Source organism: Globicephala melas, chromosome 16, assembly GCF_963455315.2.
Source record: "Globicephala melas chromosome 16, mGloMel1.2, whole genome shotgun sequence".
Taxonomy (NCBI): domain Eukaryota; kingdom Metazoa; phylum Chordata; class Mammalia; order Artiodactyla; family Delphinidae; genus Globicephala; species Globicephala melas.
The window spans coordinates 60340388-60356974 of record NC_083329.1 but is presented as its reverse complement, the minus strand read 5'-3'; the positions used below and the strand labels follow the sequence as shown (position 1 = coordinate 60356974).

The window sequence follows — 16587 nt, the reverse complement described above, 5'->3', positions numbered from 1 at the left end:
TCTCCACTCCGGTGGGGAAGTTTGAGCAACGTAAAGCTAATGCATTTTCCCTCTCTGTGTGATTGTTATTTTTATGAAGATTCATTGAGACTCTAAGACCCAAAGGAATACCTCCCTGTTGGAGGAGGGATTCAGACTGATGATGGCAGACCAGATCCTCGGAATGTCTGAGCCAGAAGGGATGTTAAAGAAAAGTCAAGTCCCTTACTAACAGACAGAAAAGGTCCAGAAAGGACGTCTGTGACATGTCCAAGGTTACAGAGCCCCATCTCAAGGCTGTCAGGCCTACCTGCTTTGGAAACAGTTCCAGCAACCACCTAACATGCCCCGCCCCCCACCATCCCCCTGCCAAGATCTAGAGCTGCAGCTCAGGGCACTCATACCCTCCGCAGGGGCAGTGACAGTCTTCTGTCCATCCTTCCACAGGTGGTTCCAGAGCCAGCCAGACCCCAGAAAAGGTGCACACAAGTTGTCTACATCCAGCTTTTTGCACCACCTGCTTTCTGTTCCCTGCCCTTGGCAACGGCCTGGTCACATTCTCTCTACCCAGATGTTTTTGAAGTTGTTATAACCTTATTATTTTATATTAGTCACTAATTACAGTTTGTATCCGTCAGGGTCCTGGCAGGAAACAGAGGCACACTCAGAAAGGGCTCAACTGAAGAAAGTTTAATGGAGGGACTGTTTACAGAGGGCTGGTGAAGCACCCGTAGACTAAAAACTACAGGAAACCATTACCACCCACGGGTGCAGAAGGACAAGAAGAGGGCGTGAGGTGACTGGAGCCCAGTGAGGGCCAGAGGCGTGAAAGAGGGGCCACCCAGCAGGAGAAACACAGCCTCCGGCAGAACTGCAGTGAGGAAAGGAGGGAGTGAGGGAGAAATGCGCCCCCGCCCACCTCTCCTCCTGTCTTCCGCCAGGACCTCGCATTGGCCAAACCATCTGGAAGCCAGATGGCAAGGGAGCCCAGGTGAGGCCGTCCACAGAGGACATCCTCCCAAGTGGAGAAGCAGAGAAGAGAGGAGGGCAGCCGAGGGACACAGAGTACCAGCACATGGCTAATTTCTTCCTTCCATTTATCTCCTCTGCCTGGGAAGTGCCACATCAACCATTTCTCAATGGTTCTTGAGTGCTGCTTGCTGAGTTTCGATTGGCTGAATATTACCTGTGGTCTGATTGGACCAAGCATCAGCCAAAAATGGCCAATCACAGGAGAATATGGAGTGAAATTGTCCTTGCAGTGAAGTCATGCGCTATGAGCTTTATTTTTCACAGCTCAACAAATTCTGCACGTGTAGTAGCCCCAAACCCCATGTCCTTCCTCTCAAAAATGCTGATAATAGGCATTGCTTCCAGTTACATGGACAATGGGTGAAGTTTAAACGGGTGGGCTGAGTACATCACATTCTTGCTTTTTGTGATCTGGAAGGAGGCCCAGGGTCAGTAAGGCCCTGGCCCAGTCAAAGCTATGGGCTGGAGAACGAAATTGGGCCATTTGTAGAGACGTGGATGGATCTAGAGACTGTCATACAGAATGAAGTAAGTCAGAAGGAGAAAAAAATATATCGTATATTAATGCATATATGTGGAACCTAGAAAAATGGTACAGATGCAGGACAGAAATAGAGACACGGATGTAGAGAACAAACGTATGGACACCAAGGGGGGAAAGTCGCGGAGGGGGGTGGTATGATGAATTGGGAGATTGGGATTGACATATATATACTGATATGTATAAAATGGATAACTAACAAGAACCTGCTGTATAAAAAATAAATAAAAATTTTAAAAAAGCTTTGGGCTGGAGGCAGTTACTGGAGTTCATTTCATATGCCAATTGTAATCACTAGAGCAACGTGCTAGCAAGGATCCTGAGGTTGCATCCGGCCTCAGCAGTGCCGTGATCGGTTAGTGATGTCATGGACGATAAGAGTGGTGGTGCGAGTGCCATCCTGGACCTAAGCAGTTGCCTAGCTTGGCTTTTGACAGAGCCTCTGGGACTTCCTCTGTCAGCCTGGGACTTCCCTCGCTCTCATCCTTCCCCCTTTCCCTCACCATGTTGGATCACGCTGAGTAAGTGCAGCCTAGGAATGCATCCAGCTGGCTCCACCTCAAACCCTCTAGCCAGCGGACCAAGGAACCTGATCATGCTCTTCTCCACAGGCCACCACCCACGTGTATGTGACCATCGTGGACGAGAACGATAACGCGCCCACGTTCCAGCAGCCCCACTACGAGATCTTACTGGATGAGGGCCCGGACACAATCAATGCCAGCCTCGTCACCGTCCAGGCACTAGACCCGGATGAGGGGCCCAACGGCACAGTTACCTATGCCATCATTGCCGGCAACATCATCGACACCTTTCACATCGACAGGCACACGGTCAGTGGCTGGTGGCGGGGTCCAGGAAGAGGGTCAGCTGGCCAAAGGGATTGGAGGGGAGCTCAGTGACATCATGGGGGTGGGAGCAGAGCAAAGATGGAGTCCGGGAGGAAACTCGGGGGGCAGCCAGTACGGGAGGATGAAAAGGTTGGGTGGGGCCTGGTTTAGAGGACAACAGGGGCTCCCTGTCATGGCCAGGATGTTAGGGCCAACCTCCCTCCTGGGGTGGTCAGAGGGTGCCCCAGACCCACCACCTATTGATCCACCCTCGTTCCCTCTACTTATCCTGCAGGGAGTCATCTATGCTGCCAAGGAGCTGGACTACGAGATCAGCCATGGCCGCTACACCCTGATCGTCACCGCCACGGACCAGTGTCCCATCTTGTCCCATCGCCTCACCTCTACCACCACGGTGGGTGGGTGGGTAGATGGGACAGAGCCCCAACTTGGGGGTGGGGTAGGACAGGTCACAGAAAGGTCCTGTGGGGAAGCGGGGTTTCCAGGAGAAATGCCTAAATCCACGAGCCCTGTCCTGGTCTCAGCAACTCACCCAAACTTGCAGTGTGACTTTGAGGAGGTTACTGAACCTCTCTGTGTGGCTGCAGCTATCAGATAGATGATGACACCTGCCTTCCTCCCCTTCACGGGAAGGGCACAAACTCCAGTCAGACCGACAGGGGTTCATGTCCCTGATCTTCTACTTCCTAACTGTGTGACTCTGGGCAAGTCACTTAACCTCCCTGAGCTTCACTTTCCTCCTCTGTAAAGGGGGGATAATAAAAAACTGTTTCAGGGTGTGGGAGGAGCAAATGAAACCAGAAAAACGATGACCATAGTACAGCAATAAACAGAAGTTCATAGCATTATTATTAATAATATTATTATGCCTATAGAGAGACTTTGACAATAACAATAGCTTATCCACGTGAATAGCTTAAAAAGCCCTCCCACATCCGTTAACCAGTATGATTCTTCCATCGTCCTATGAGGCAGGATTATCAGATCCAGTTTACAGATGAACAGGGCTGGCTGGGGTGCGGTCCTGACTAAGTTCGCTCATCATCTCAGGTGCTTGTGAACGTGAATGACATCAACGACAATGTGCCCACCTTCCCCAGAGACTATGAGGGACCATTTGATGTCACCGAGGGCCAACCAGGACCCAGAGTGTGGACCTTCCTGGCCCATGACCGGGACTCGGGCCCCAATGGGCAGGTGGAGTACAGCATCGTGGACGGAGACCCTCTGGGTGAGTGGGGCCTGAGCTGGGTGATGGGGGTGGCATGACCCAGCGGGCCTCTCCCCGACCCCACTCAGGAGCAGGATGAAAAAGGAGGTCTCAAGGCAATTAGCCCCACCATTGTGTGATGGGGCCTCAGTTTCCCCACCCATAAGATGATGAAAGTAATCTTCTCCCAGGAATATGGTGAGAACACTCTGAAATCTGGGAGCAGAGGCTGGTAGCCTTGGAAGGTCACAGACTCATTTGAGAATCTGATAGAAAACACCCCTGTGTCATACCCAGAGAAAAAGCTCCAGGCAAGAGGAAAGACGAGCATCCTTGCCCCAGACCTTCAGGACCCCCCAAATGCACACATGCAGGGAGCACCCAGATTTTTCTGCACATCTCATCATCCCTTAATAGCCTTCACAACTAGCCCGACTGTTCTCCTCAGTTGAAGAGCAGGGCTTGCCTGGCCAGAGCAATTTCTCAGGATAGTTTTTACTCACTTTTGTAGAGTAGGAATCCCAAACTCAAGGCCTGCTGGGGCCATGCAGGGAGCACACATGGGAGAAAAGGTCTGGGCAAGAGAAGAGGGAGTGGTGGGGGCTGCAGCAGCCACAGCTCCGCTCTTGCCGATTGTGGTCAGGTTGAAATGCAGGCCCCGGGGCTGGGGCGGGGGAGCCCTTCCCATTTTTAAAAGAAATGCTGGAAATCCAGACCTTTGTGAAGCATCCTGATTTTTAACTGAGCACTCAGTAAGTATGTATTGAGCATTTGCTGACCACATTCCAGGCGCTGAGGACACGGAATGGTAAAAAACAGATACAAATCCCTGCCCTTATAGAACCTATGTTCCAGTTGGAAGACACAGGCCATGAACATAGCTGGTTAAGCAGACGACGTAGTCTATTGGGTGGTGCTAAGCGCTACGGAGAAATATAAAGCCAGGAGATGGGGAATGCCAGGGTGAAGGCTGCTCAAGGAAGACCTGTGCAAGGAGGTGACATTTGAGCAAAGACCTGAAGGAGGTGAGGAATGGGTCATGTGGACATCCAGGGGAGAGCATGACAGACAGAGGGAGCAGCTAGTGCAAAGGCCCTGAGGTTGGAGTGTGCCTGGCTTGTTCACAGAGGAGCAAAGCGGCCCAGTGGCTGGCATGAAGCCAGGCAAGGGGAAGAGTAAGAAGAGATGAGATCAGAGAGGTAATAGAGACAGATGTTGGGTCTTGTAGGCCATTATGAGGACTTGGCTTTTTCTCCGAGTACCATGGGAACCATAGGAGGGCTTTGAGCACAGGAGGGATGTGATTTGACTTAGATTTCAACAGGAGCACTCCATTTCCTGAGCTCAGACCAGACCATAGAGGTTAGGGAATGGCTGGTAGGAGCCTGTTGCAGTCACTGGGGCTAGAGATGGTGTAGCTGGGACCAGGGAAGCGGCGCTGGAGATTGTGAGAGTTCTGGTATATTTCATAGACGGCCAGTAGGACATGCTGACTGATTGGATGTGAGATGTAACCTAAAGTCAAGGATGACACCAAGGTTTTGGCCTAAGCAGCCATGCTGTTAGCAGATGGGAAGACTGCAGCAGGAGCAGGAAAGGTGGGGCGATGGGGAGGACGGTGAGGTTAGGTTTGAGATGTCAGATAGGCCTTGGATATACAAGCCAGGAGTTCAGGAGAGAGGTCTGCAGTGGAGAGATGTATTTGGGAGTAGTCACCCCAGAGATACTTAAAGGCATGAGATGAGAGGACTGCACTGACACAGCAGGCAGAGGAGAGGTTATAGAACCTGGGATGAATTTTCAATTAAGAGGCTACAAACACAAACCCACTTCTGTAGGGCCAGACTTGGAGCCCCTGCTGTCCAGAGCTTGCAGTGGGCCACTCTGTTCTGACATGTCACCCTTTCATGTCCCGAAAGTCCTTTCCCTGGCCAAGCACTGTGCCTTCCTGCTCTGCCTCCAGGAGAGCACGGGCCTTTCTCCTGTGCTCTTGTCACACACACGCCCAGCGGTTGTATCATGTCACGGGAGCCCTGCTCCTGTTCGGTAGGATGCCAAAGTCTGCTTGACAGGTGGCTGCTGGGTGGGCAGCTGAGCCCCTCCCAGGAAGGGACCCTCTCTGCACCCGCCTCCAGGGTGCAGGGCTCACACTCATGCCCAGCAGACTGCAGACTGCTCCCTGCCACGGGCCTTTGCTGTCCTGAGCAGAACCTGCCAGTTTAAGTGCACACAGGATTGGGGCCAGCCTAGGGACTTGCGGCCTCATAGGGGCAGGCAGAGAGGCAGGCCCCTGGGGCAGTGAGAGGGGTCAGGAGTTTCCCCAGGCTGACCCGGCCTGGGGCTCCCTCCCCCTGGAAAGGAAGAGTAGACATTCACAGCCCAAAGATAACTTGGGGATCACCAAGAACTGCCCCCACTCCAGAGGAGATAAGCAGAGGCTGGGCGGGGTGAGGTGGGTGACCTAGTGCTGTGCTGCAGCGGCTCGCGCAGGTCGCGACATCCACTCCCCACCTCTCTCCTCACCTCCGGGTTCCCTGACACCATGTTGGTAATTTGAAAAACTGACAAACACTATAAATTAGGGCTGTTTTCCTGGAAAGCCAGTTGAGCAACACCATGGGTGAAAGGATGTACTCCAAGCCACCCGGCTTCAAGGTCACCTTCCCACCACTGCAGCCTGAACCTGGAGGGGGCTCCTGCTGGTGGGAAGACATCAGGGCTGCCTGGGCTCTTATAAGCCCCACTAAGCTGCGAGGAGGCACATGGTCAAAGAGCAGTTTGGAGGACTTCCCTGGTGGCGCAGTGGTTAGGAATCCGCCTGCCAATGCAGGGGACATGGGCTCGAGCCCCGGTCCGGGAAGATCCCCCATGCCGCAGAGCGGCTAGGCCTGTGAGCCACAACTACTGAGCCTGTGCTCTAGAGCTCACGTGCCACAACTACTGAAGCCTGCGCGCCTAGAGCCCGTGCTGCACAACAAGAGAGGCCACTGCAATGAGAAGCCCGCGCACCGCAACGAAGAGTAGCTCCCGCTCAACACAACTAGAGAAAGCCCGCGCACAGCAGTGAAGACCCAACGCGGCCAAAAAAAAAAAAAAAAAAGAACGGTTGCGAAACAGGCCATGTCACTTGCGCCTCTCTCCCCTCTATCCTGGCCTTCTCAGAACCTCCAGCGGCCCTTTCTGGTCAGGTCCACTCATTGGACCCCTTTCTTACATCCTCATCTTCCGTGTAAGCCCCCAGCTCCTTCACAGGGCTGCCTGGGCTCCCTTTCAGGATGCCCCTAATGATACAAAGAGCTGCCGTGGGTCCAGCTTACACGAGGTGAACTGGGGCTTGTCCAGTACCAGCACAACCCTGCTGTGGTACCTCTTTATTAGCCCATTTTTCAAATGAGAACATCAAGGCGAGATTTAATCACACGCCCAAGGGCACATAGAGCGAAGTCAGCATTGCAGACCGGGATATGACTGACGGGAAGCCTCTGCTTTTGACCCTCTGTCTCCAGAAGGAGTGGAGTGTTGGGGGGTTCAGGCCCCGGGGCAAGCTGCTGAGGAGGGCATTTTGCTGTCTGGGGGCCTTTGACCTGCCTACCTCCCCCACTGAGCTGACCTTGTGGGGGTCTAGCCTGGGCCCAGCCCCCAGCACCTCAGGCCTGCTCAGGCAGGCTGCCTTCGGAACCTCTTCCCTTCCATTAATGGGGTGGTTCGCTTTGGAGAGGAGGCAGCTGGCCATCTGCTCGCGCGTGGCCAGGGGCTGAGACAGGGCTGGGAAACCCCTAGAAAGGGAATCCCCTGTTCTTTGGAGACCTTGGATGATCAGCTTCAGGAAATCCTGCTTCAAGTGGCTTCCGCCCCTCTAAGCAGGGTGTAGCCCATAGGACTGCTGGGAGCGGAAGGGCTGGTGGGAAATCCCAGCTGCAGGTGGGCCGCGGAGGGGCTGCTTCGGTAAATCAGAGCTGTAGGAGCTGGAGGCAGGGAGTTGTGAGGTAGGTAGAAGCAGGCAGAGAAAATTGCTGGGGAGCTTGGGCCTCTGTCCTCGCTGCACCCTTGCGTGCTGCGTGTCTCTGAGCGAGTCATGGCCCCACTCTAAGCCTTTTCCCCCAGATGCCAAAAGGGAAAGTGAAGGAAGTAACTTTCTCGCTGTTCCCAGTTCCTGGGGGAGCGCAGAGAGGTGACCCCCTCTTCCTCACACTCTCCCCTCCTCCCTCGTTCATCCTCCCTCACTTTGCTCAATTCCCTGAGCACTCCTGTCCAACTGGGACCCCACTGGCGCCCCTGTCATCCTGCCCCTCTGCTCTTCTCCTCCACCCCTACCTGTTCTTACCCCTCCCACCCTGGTCAGCTCTGAGTGGTAAGTCCCATGGACGTAGTGAGCTGAGATGCAGAGCCCTAGGTTCGAGTCTGGGTTCTACTGTTTACTTGCTATGGGGGCTCTAACAAGTCATCACCCTTCTCTCCCGTTTCGTTTTCCAAAGGACACGGGATGGTCTCTGAGGTCTCTTCCAGTTCAGAGCCTGAGAATCTGAGGTTCTTGCTCTAGACATCCTCAGACGTCTGGCCCCTCAGCCGGGCCAAGACAAGGATTGAAGCCAAAGGGCCAGCTGAGGGTCCTCAGCAACCTCAAAGAAAGGAAATCGGGTCCACCTAGGCGCCAAGGGATGGCCATAGGCCTGGGAGAGCCCTGGCTGCGCTCCATGTGGCTCCATTCAGGGCTGAATGGAGGGCAGTTGGGGGCTTCCCTGTCCCTAATCCCTCCCGCTCCGTCCTGCCCCGGTGCCTCACCACTAGCAAGGAGTCCCTTTGGGGTTAGCTTTGCCCTTCCCCAATATGCTGTTTTACAAGATGTGGTATCTGGAAAGGATCGCACCTGACAAAGCTTCCGACACCTTCGTTAATTGATTTCAGATCAATAGTGGTGACAAAGAGAGTGCTTGTGTAGAAAGGGAGCCCTCACTTTTTCGACATAACCGTCCTACCCAAGGTGGGTCCCTGGCCTGGCATCTCAGGCCCAGCAGGGCATGAGTGGGCCCCTGCCCGCTTGTACCCCTAGGAGTTATCTGTTCTCCTGCCTCCTGCACTTCCCAGCCCTTGGCAGGTCCCACGAGGGTCTGAAGCCGGGGGTGCTGGAGGGCCCACGCCCCAGCTGCCCCTGACCCTGGTGAGTAAGGCTCAGTAGAGGAAGCAGGGGAAGGCCTGGGCCATTCTCAGCTGACCCTGGCTTCTCCTGGGTGACACCAGGGGAGTTTCTGATCTCTCCCGTGGAAGGGGTGCTGCGGGTCCGGAAGGATGTGGAGCTGGACCGGGAGACCATTGCCTTCTACAACCTGACCATCTGTGCTCGAGACAGGGGGGTTCCCCCGCTCAGCTCCACGGTGAGTCTGGGGGCCCCATTCCACCGGCTTCACCTCCCTGCCCCCTGAACTCTCCGTAGAGACTCCTATAAACGCTGCCACCTTCGTGCCCATAGCAACCTCAGCTGCTCTGGAGCCAGTGCAGGCCCTCAGGGCCCCTACCAGACCTGCAAGTGCCTCGTGAGGCTCACCCGTGGAGGCTGGACCTGGCGCCTGGCAGCCTCCCTGGGGAGGCTGTGCTGTCAGCCAGGCCTCTGCACCTGTCACTCTGCCATTTCCAGCCCGCCTCTGCCTCTATTTTTCCTCCTTCCCTCTCACCCTCGTTTTCATCCTCTTGCCTTTTTGGTTATCATTTTCCTGGGCTTCCTCTTTCTTGCCCACGACGAGCTGCAGCTTTTCTTCCTCCGTTACCACCGCTTTGCTGTCCCGCTCCACCTGCCTCCTTGCCTCTTCCTCGGCCGCCGTGTCCACCATCCCGTTCTCTGCCTCCCCTCTCTCCTCCATCTCCCCCGCGCCCGCTTTTCTCCTGGTCCTTCTCCTTCACTTCCTCCTCTTCCCTGACGTGCCCCAGATGCTGGTGGGGATCCGGGTGCTGGACATCAATGACAACGACCCCGTGCTGCTGAACCTACCCATGAACATCACCATCAGCGAGAACATCCCCGTCTCCAGCTTCGTCACCCGTATCCTGGCCAGCGACGCTGACAGCGGGTGCAACGCCCTCCTCACCTTCAACATCACCGCGGGCAACCGAGAGCGGGCCTTCTCCATCAACGCCACGGTAGGGCTGGGTCTGACCCCAGGGAAGCCCCCAGGATTTTTCCTAAAAAACAGGACCCTGCCCCAGGGGCTTTTCTACTCTGCTGTCTGGGCTTCTGTTGGTTCCACTTCCTCCTCAAGTCTCTACCCTCCACTGGGATGTGGGGTCTCTGTGGGAAGCATGGAATCTTGGATTCCTAGGGGAGCCACTTCTGGGGTCCCTGTCACCCCAAGGCTTGTGTGCAGGGATGGGACCAGAGCTTCGGTACCACTTGGTTTGTACCAAGATGCACAAGAAGTCCTCGCTCGACCTCTTGGAGTGTTACCGGCTGCTGTCACCGTGGGGTCCTCAGAGGGACCGTCCCTTTCAGGCAGCAAGACCTGGGCATTGGTGGGTCGCTCTTGCTCTGGCAAGGCCCTGCTGGTCCATTTTGGTCCTCCTAGACCGTATCTTTGGTGATTTAGGGAGATCATTCACGGCCATTCCTACAGGCGGAGCAGTTGGGCCTCCGTGGGCCAGAGCCCAAAGTAGGGGACAGGTCGTTGCTCAGCTCACCAGCCTCTACACCCCAGACAGGGATCGTCACTGTGAACCGGCCCCTGGACCGCGAGCGGATCCCGGAATACAAGCTGACCATTTCCGTGAAGGACAACCCGGAGAATCCGCGCATAGCCAGGAGGGTAAGGCTGGAGGGCGCAGTGGGGAGCAGGGCCGGTGCTGGCTGTACCCAGGCGGCACGGCCCGCGGGTTAGAGGCACAGGTTTTGGAGTAAGCGAGGGCTGGGTTCAAATCCCACTTCTGCCTGTCAGTGGGTGTGTGGCTTTGGCAAGTGGTTGTCTCCCAGCCTCCACTTTCTCTTCTGCCAAATGGAGACATACCTACCCCAGAATCGTGGAGAGGACTTGAAGGAGCCCATGTCTGTCAAGTCCTCGGCACAGTGCCTGGCATATGGCAAACGCTCAGTAAATACCAGCTATCGTCTCTTCTCCCCAAACCACAGATACTTGGGCACACACGACAGCAGTGTCAGGGGTGGCAGTCGGGGGGACACACGTACACAAGCACGTACTCTGGGGTTCTGAAAGGGTTGCGTTTTCCACGTGGCTTTTCCCTCAAAAGCCAAAAGGTTGGCTCTCTTTACTAAGAGGAAGTGGGTATTGCAAAGCAAACAGTCCATTTGGGGGTAGGAATCAGCCCTCTTCCCAGCCCATGAGATGAGCCTAGGTCTGGCTCATCTCAGCTCTGCTTCTGACTAGTTGTATGGCTCAGCCCTTTCCGGGCCTCAGGTTCTGCATCTGTACAGGCCGAGGAGACTTCGGGCTGGAGGTGCAGGCCGCTGGCGTCTCTCATCCCGTGCTCCTCGCCTTCCTTCCTTCTCTCACGTCCTCCCTCCTTCTTTTCTCTCCCTCTGTCACTCCCCCGCCTCTGCCTGTCCTTTAGGAGGGCCTGGGTCATCCTGGAAAGCAGCAGCATTGGGTGGTGGGAACCCGGAAGCTTGGAGGCTGGTTGCCACTCTGCTGGTAACTTACCACGCGGCAGTGAATAGTCAGCCCCTCTCTGGGCCTCGGGTCCCCCACCTCTGCAATGGAGAAGCATCCGGGGCACTGGGAGGTTCTAAGAGATAGGATAACTGTGGTTTTTGAAAGGGATGAAGTGCAGCACTGAGTGGAAGTTTGGATGAACTCTGACCAGGGCACCAGGCCAGCCAGGAGGGTCTGGAAGCTAAGACTCATCTTCCTGGCTACAGTCCTTCCTTACCACGAGATGGAGCATGATTGAGTACCATCCACCTCCCTTCCCCTGTGAACTTCACAACATCTCTGCGAGGGACTTAAGATCCCCATTTGTCAGATTGGAAAACTGGGGCTCAGATAGAGGGAAAGATTTGCCCAAGACCACCCTGTGAGCTACTAGCAGAGCAGAGGCTTGAACCACAGGTCTCCGGACCCGTGGCGGGGGCTTTTCTATCATCTACCTCTCTGCTTTGACCCCCGCCCTCCTTCCAAGTCCTTCTCCCACTGGAGCGCTTTGCTAGAACGTGGCCCACAACCTGTCCCCCCGCCGTCATGCCTCCCACAGGATTTTGACTTTCTGCTGATCTTTCTTGCGGATGAGAACGACAACCACCCCATCTTTACTGAGAGCACCTACCTGGCGGAGGTGATGGAGAATTCTCCTGCTGGTAGGTGCTGGGCCCACCTGGGGACTCCTGCTGCTTCCAGGCACCCCCTGGGCCCCAGATGCCTGAGGACCTCCCTTGTGCCTGGTGGAGGCCCAGCTGAGGCCTGGCTGAACACAGACCTGGCAAGTGCAGAAGGGTGTGGAGGGGAGAAAGAGGCACAGCTCCGAAGGGCTGGTGGGCCAGGGCTGCCAGGCCTCTTAGGGGCCACCAAAGAGGCCACAGGTCAGGTTGGATGTGGTCATTGGTCTCCAAGGCTGTCTGAGAACAGCCCCACTGCCCCTCCTCGAGGGGAGTTAAGGTGTAAGGACTACCCAGGAGGGGAATAAGCCTACTCCTCCCTGCTCCCTCCACTCCAGGAGCATAGGGCCCCCTAGAGGCTTCTGAAAGCTCAGGGAGCATCTGTAATCACAGGTGGGGGGCCGGGGCCCCTCATAGGTCAGTGTGGCCCTTTCCCCACACGCATGCACTGACCAGCCTCACCTCCCTTCCAAGGGACAGAATCTCCTCTTCACTGTCTCCCCAGGGGAGTCCCCTCACTCCTCCTCCAGCCTCCCCCGTAGCTTGGATTCTAAGTCGGAAAGGGATGAGCTGAGATACTCCTTGTCTCTGGCTGGGTGTCTCCCCTGAAGGAATTTGAAACTGCCTGTGTATGTGCTCACATGTGTGCAGTGCACGTCCACGTAAGGCATATGTGTGGGCTTACACATGTGCACAGACACACGCAGGCACATGGGTCCTGCACAGTGCACTCCGTGTGCAAATATGCCCACCTGCAGAGGCAGACAAGTGCGCAGCCTGGGGACTCCCAGGCCTGCAGGTGCTACAGTGTGAGTGCTCGTGGCCGTGTGAACACAGAGTCCTGCACAGACACATGGGTTCCTAGCCATGTATAGTCGGACAGCTGTTAGAGCATTGTGGACACACATGCGTGGACAGACTGGGCTGGGGGTGCATACCTAGCCAGGGCCCCCACGTAGTGAGGGGACATCAGGGAGCCTCCCAGACTCCCTCCCCCCAGACCCTCCCTCGGAGTGGCCAGCCTCAAAGGCTGCTGGGAAGGCAGGCGTGCTCCGGGCGGGCCGGAGGGGCTTGTTCACCACTGTTGTGTTTTCTCCCCAGCAGGGCTTTGAGGCCGCTCCCCAGGCGTCTGCGTCAGTCTGCCAAGGCTGCCGCAGCCCGGCCCAGGGTCTCCCACCCCGTCCACTTCACCTCCCTCCCTCCCTCTCATCCATCGTCAGCCATGGCTCACCGGGACTGGGGGGGGAGGGGGAGAGGCGGGCAGGGGGCCGGGTCGGCCCTGCAGTGACCCATCTCCCCCGGCCCAGGGACCCCGCTGACGGTGCTCAATGGGCCCATCCTGGCCCTGGACGCAGACCTGGATGTCTACGCCGTGGTGACCTACCAGCTGCTGGGTGCCCAGAGCGGGCTCTTTGATATTGACAACAGCACCGGTGAGGCCTCTGCGCCACCCCAGCTCTCCCGTCCTGGCTCCGGGTACTCCTGCTAGGGTGACCCCACTGCTAGATCTAGGCTCTCCATAGAGACCCCATTCCTCACAATCCCCATCTTACAGCTGGGTTAGGCCACCCGGGGGCCGGGTAGGAGGAACCAGGAAGACACTTGGGGTCAACAGAAGGGACCTGCTGGTGCATAAGCTCTCAGGCTCGGCAGAGAGCATCCCCAAACCCACTCCCCCATCTCCCCTTCCCCAGCCCGGAGAATGGGGCTCCTCGTCTGCCAGAGGAAGCCAACGGTCTGTCCTCAAACCAGACCCAAAGCTCCCCAGACAGAGACTGTGTTACATCAGTCTGGTCCTGGCCGATTGAGTAACAGGTGACAAGGAGGGATATACTAGCACCTCTCTCAACAGAGCTGGTCAATCCTCCAGCCTGGGTCATTCATCCCAGGAGGGACTCGGGAGAATTGCAGAGGGCACCTGCGGAAGGGACAGGCACGGAACACTGGCACCTACGGGACCTCCCTAAACAATGGTTGTTGAGCCTTTGGGGAAGAAAGTCATTGGGTTGCCTTTTCTGCTCCTCTTTCACATCGGTCCCCATCAAGCCTTATCTTTCTCTGTCCCCTCCCTGTTGGTTCTCGCCCGGTCTCCCACTGCATCTCTTTTCCTTTGTATCTCCCCGGCTGGTGGCGCTGGGTGCCAGGCGTGGTGACAGTGAGGTCAGGTGTCACCATTGACCGGGAGGCCTTCTCACCTCCCGTCCTGGAGCTACTGCTGCTGGCTGAGGACATTGGGCTGCTCAACGGCACAGCCGACCTGATCGTCACCATCCTGGATGACAATGACAACTGGCCTACCTTTAGCCCTGCCGCCCTCACCGTCCACCTGCTGGAGAACTGCCCACCAGGTACGCAGGGGCAGGCCCCAGGCCCCAGCCCCCAGGCAGGAGCTGGCTGGTGGTCTGTGGGGATTGGAGGCAGAAGTCACGTCCAGCGGGGAGAAGGATGGGCAGCAGGGTGGGTGGAGAGGGAGTCAGGAGACCCAAGTGCCCCTCACCTCCCTTCTCGGACCCACAGCGTCTTGTCTGCAAAATGAGATTATTAAGGTATGTTCCGTCTGTGTTACTGGATGGAAGAACTGACTGTTTTAAAATCAAAATAGGATTAACATGATTCCCATCAAAATCAAACATGATTGGGGAGATAAATTTGATTCTAATGGTCATCTGGAAGAAAAAGGACATTTTGAAAAATAAGTATAATAAAGCCAGATTTGTCTTACCAGATAATTATAACATATTACCAAACTACAGTATTTAAAACCACGTGATATGAACACAAGACTCTGGGGCAAAGTAGGCCAGCAACAGATACCGGTAAATGATAAGGAATGTAATATGCGATAAAGGAAACAATGAAACCAATAGTGAAAACTATTTCGTGTGCAAAACATCTCTTCTTATTTAGTCTAGATTCTCACCCCATATCAGACACCAAAAAGAAACCCAAAGACATCCTAAAGGAGCTGTAAAAGAGTATAAAACATTAAAAAATAAAAGAAGACACTTCGGGTGACTATTTATCTGATTTCGGGATAAGAAGGTTCTAAACATATAAGAAACAGAAGAACGTCAAAAAGGAAAAATACTAAATTTTGGTGCATATGAATTTTAAACTTCTTTACATCATTTAATTATAACCAGTATCGAAAGGCAAACAACAAACTGAAAAAAAAAAAAAGGTATTTGTCACAAGTTATCGTAATTATACAATTTATATAAATGGACAAAAATGGGCAAAGGACAAAGGCCAACACTTTGCAGAAGAGAAGATGCAACTAATCATTAAATTATTAAAAACTGTTCGGTCTCACAAATAATCAAAGAACGCAAAATAAAATAGGATACCATTTTCCTAGAAAATTGCAAACATGCAAAAGGCATAAAAGATAGATACTTATTTACAAAATCAAAATAGACTCACAGATTTTGAAATCAAATTTGTGGTTACCAAAGGGGAAAGCGGGGGTGGGGAGGGATAAATTAGGAGTTTGGGATTAACAGATGCACACCACTATGTAAAACAGACAAACAACAAGGACCTATATTCAATATCCTGTAATAACCTATGATGTAAAAGAATCTGCAAAAGAATATATATGCGTATACGTATCTCGAAATATATATCTGAATCACTTTGCTGTACACCTGAAACTAACACAACATTGTAAATCAACTATACTTCAATTAAAAATAAATAAATTTAAAAATAAAGTAGGCTTTATATATAACAATAAAAACAAAGGTAGATGCTGGCAAGGCTACGGTGGGAAGAGGCCCTTGTGAACCACCAAGAAGAGTATCTCGGTGTGGTGTTTTTAGAAGAAGCCACTGTGCTCAGCTGCTCCCCATTCCCACCCCCACAGGATTCTCAGTCCTTCAGGTCACAGCCACAGATGAGGACAGTGGCCTCAATGCAGAGCTCGTCTACCGAATAGAAGCTGGGGCTCAGGACCGCTTCACCATCCACCCAGCGACTGGTGTCATACGTGTTGGCAATGTCACCATTGACAGGGAGGAGCAGGACTCCTATAGGCTGACAGTGGTGGCCACCGACCGGGGCACCATCCCTCTCTCGGGCACAGCCATCATCACTATCCTTATCGATGACATCAATGACTCCCGCCCTGAGTTCCTCAACCCCATCCAGACGGTGAGCGTGCTGGAGTCAGCTGAGCCAGGCACGGTCATTGCCAACGTCACCGCCATCGACCGTGACCTCAACCCTAAGCTGACGTACCACATCATCAGCATCGTGGCCAAGGATGACACTGACCGCCTGGTGCCCGACCAGGAGGACGCCTTTGCCGTGAATATCAACACAGGTACAAGGGCCTGCTCCCCTCCAGCCTTCCTCCTGACTCCCTGCCCCAGCCTCCTGGCTCTCTGCTTTCTCCCTTACCCTCCTTCTATCGGTTCTCTTGCTCTGTTCCTCCCTTTCCCTCAGCTGCTCCTTCCTCCTCTCGTTTCCCCACTATTGACAGCACATCCTTCCCTCTCTCTGCCGTCTCTCCCCTGGCTCCTTCCCTCTCTGCCTTCTCTTCTTCCTTCTCCCTTGACCAGCTCCCTCTCTGCCTGCTTCTCTTACTCTACTAGTATTATATGAGAGTGCCCATGTCACCGCACTCTTGATGGCATTAGATATTACACAGTTTTCGTGTTTG

At 54.5% G+C, this 16587-nt stretch overlaps 1 protein-coding gene across 1 annotated transcript in view; it reads left to right on the top strand.

Annotated features, from left to right (window-relative positions):
* The window catches only part of LOC115856345 (cadherin-23), a 371688-nt gene extending 355102 nt beyond the window's left edge, over window positions 1–16586 (top strand). The window contains exons 37-46 of the mRNA XM_070043924.1: window positions 2164–2385; window positions 2678–2797; window positions 3454–3634; window positions 8852–8985; window positions 9536–9745; window positions 10297–10404; window positions 11804–11906; window positions 13232–13357; window positions 14069–14272; window positions 15790–16586. Coding sequence (XP_069900025.1) covers window positions 2164–2385; window positions 2678–2797; window positions 3454–3634; window positions 8852–8985; window positions 9536–9745; window positions 10297–10404; window positions 11804–11906; window positions 13232–13357; window positions 14069–14272; window positions 15790–16529 — 2148 coding nt within the window. The 3' untranslated portion in view covers window positions 16530–16586. The remainder of the gene's footprint in view (window positions 1–2163; window positions 2386–2677; window positions 2798–3453; window positions 3635–8851; window positions 8986–9535; window positions 9746–10296; window positions 10405–11803; window positions 11907–13231; window positions 13358–14068; window positions 14273–15789) is intronic.
* The last annotated feature ends 1 nt before the right edge of the window (window position 16587 follows it).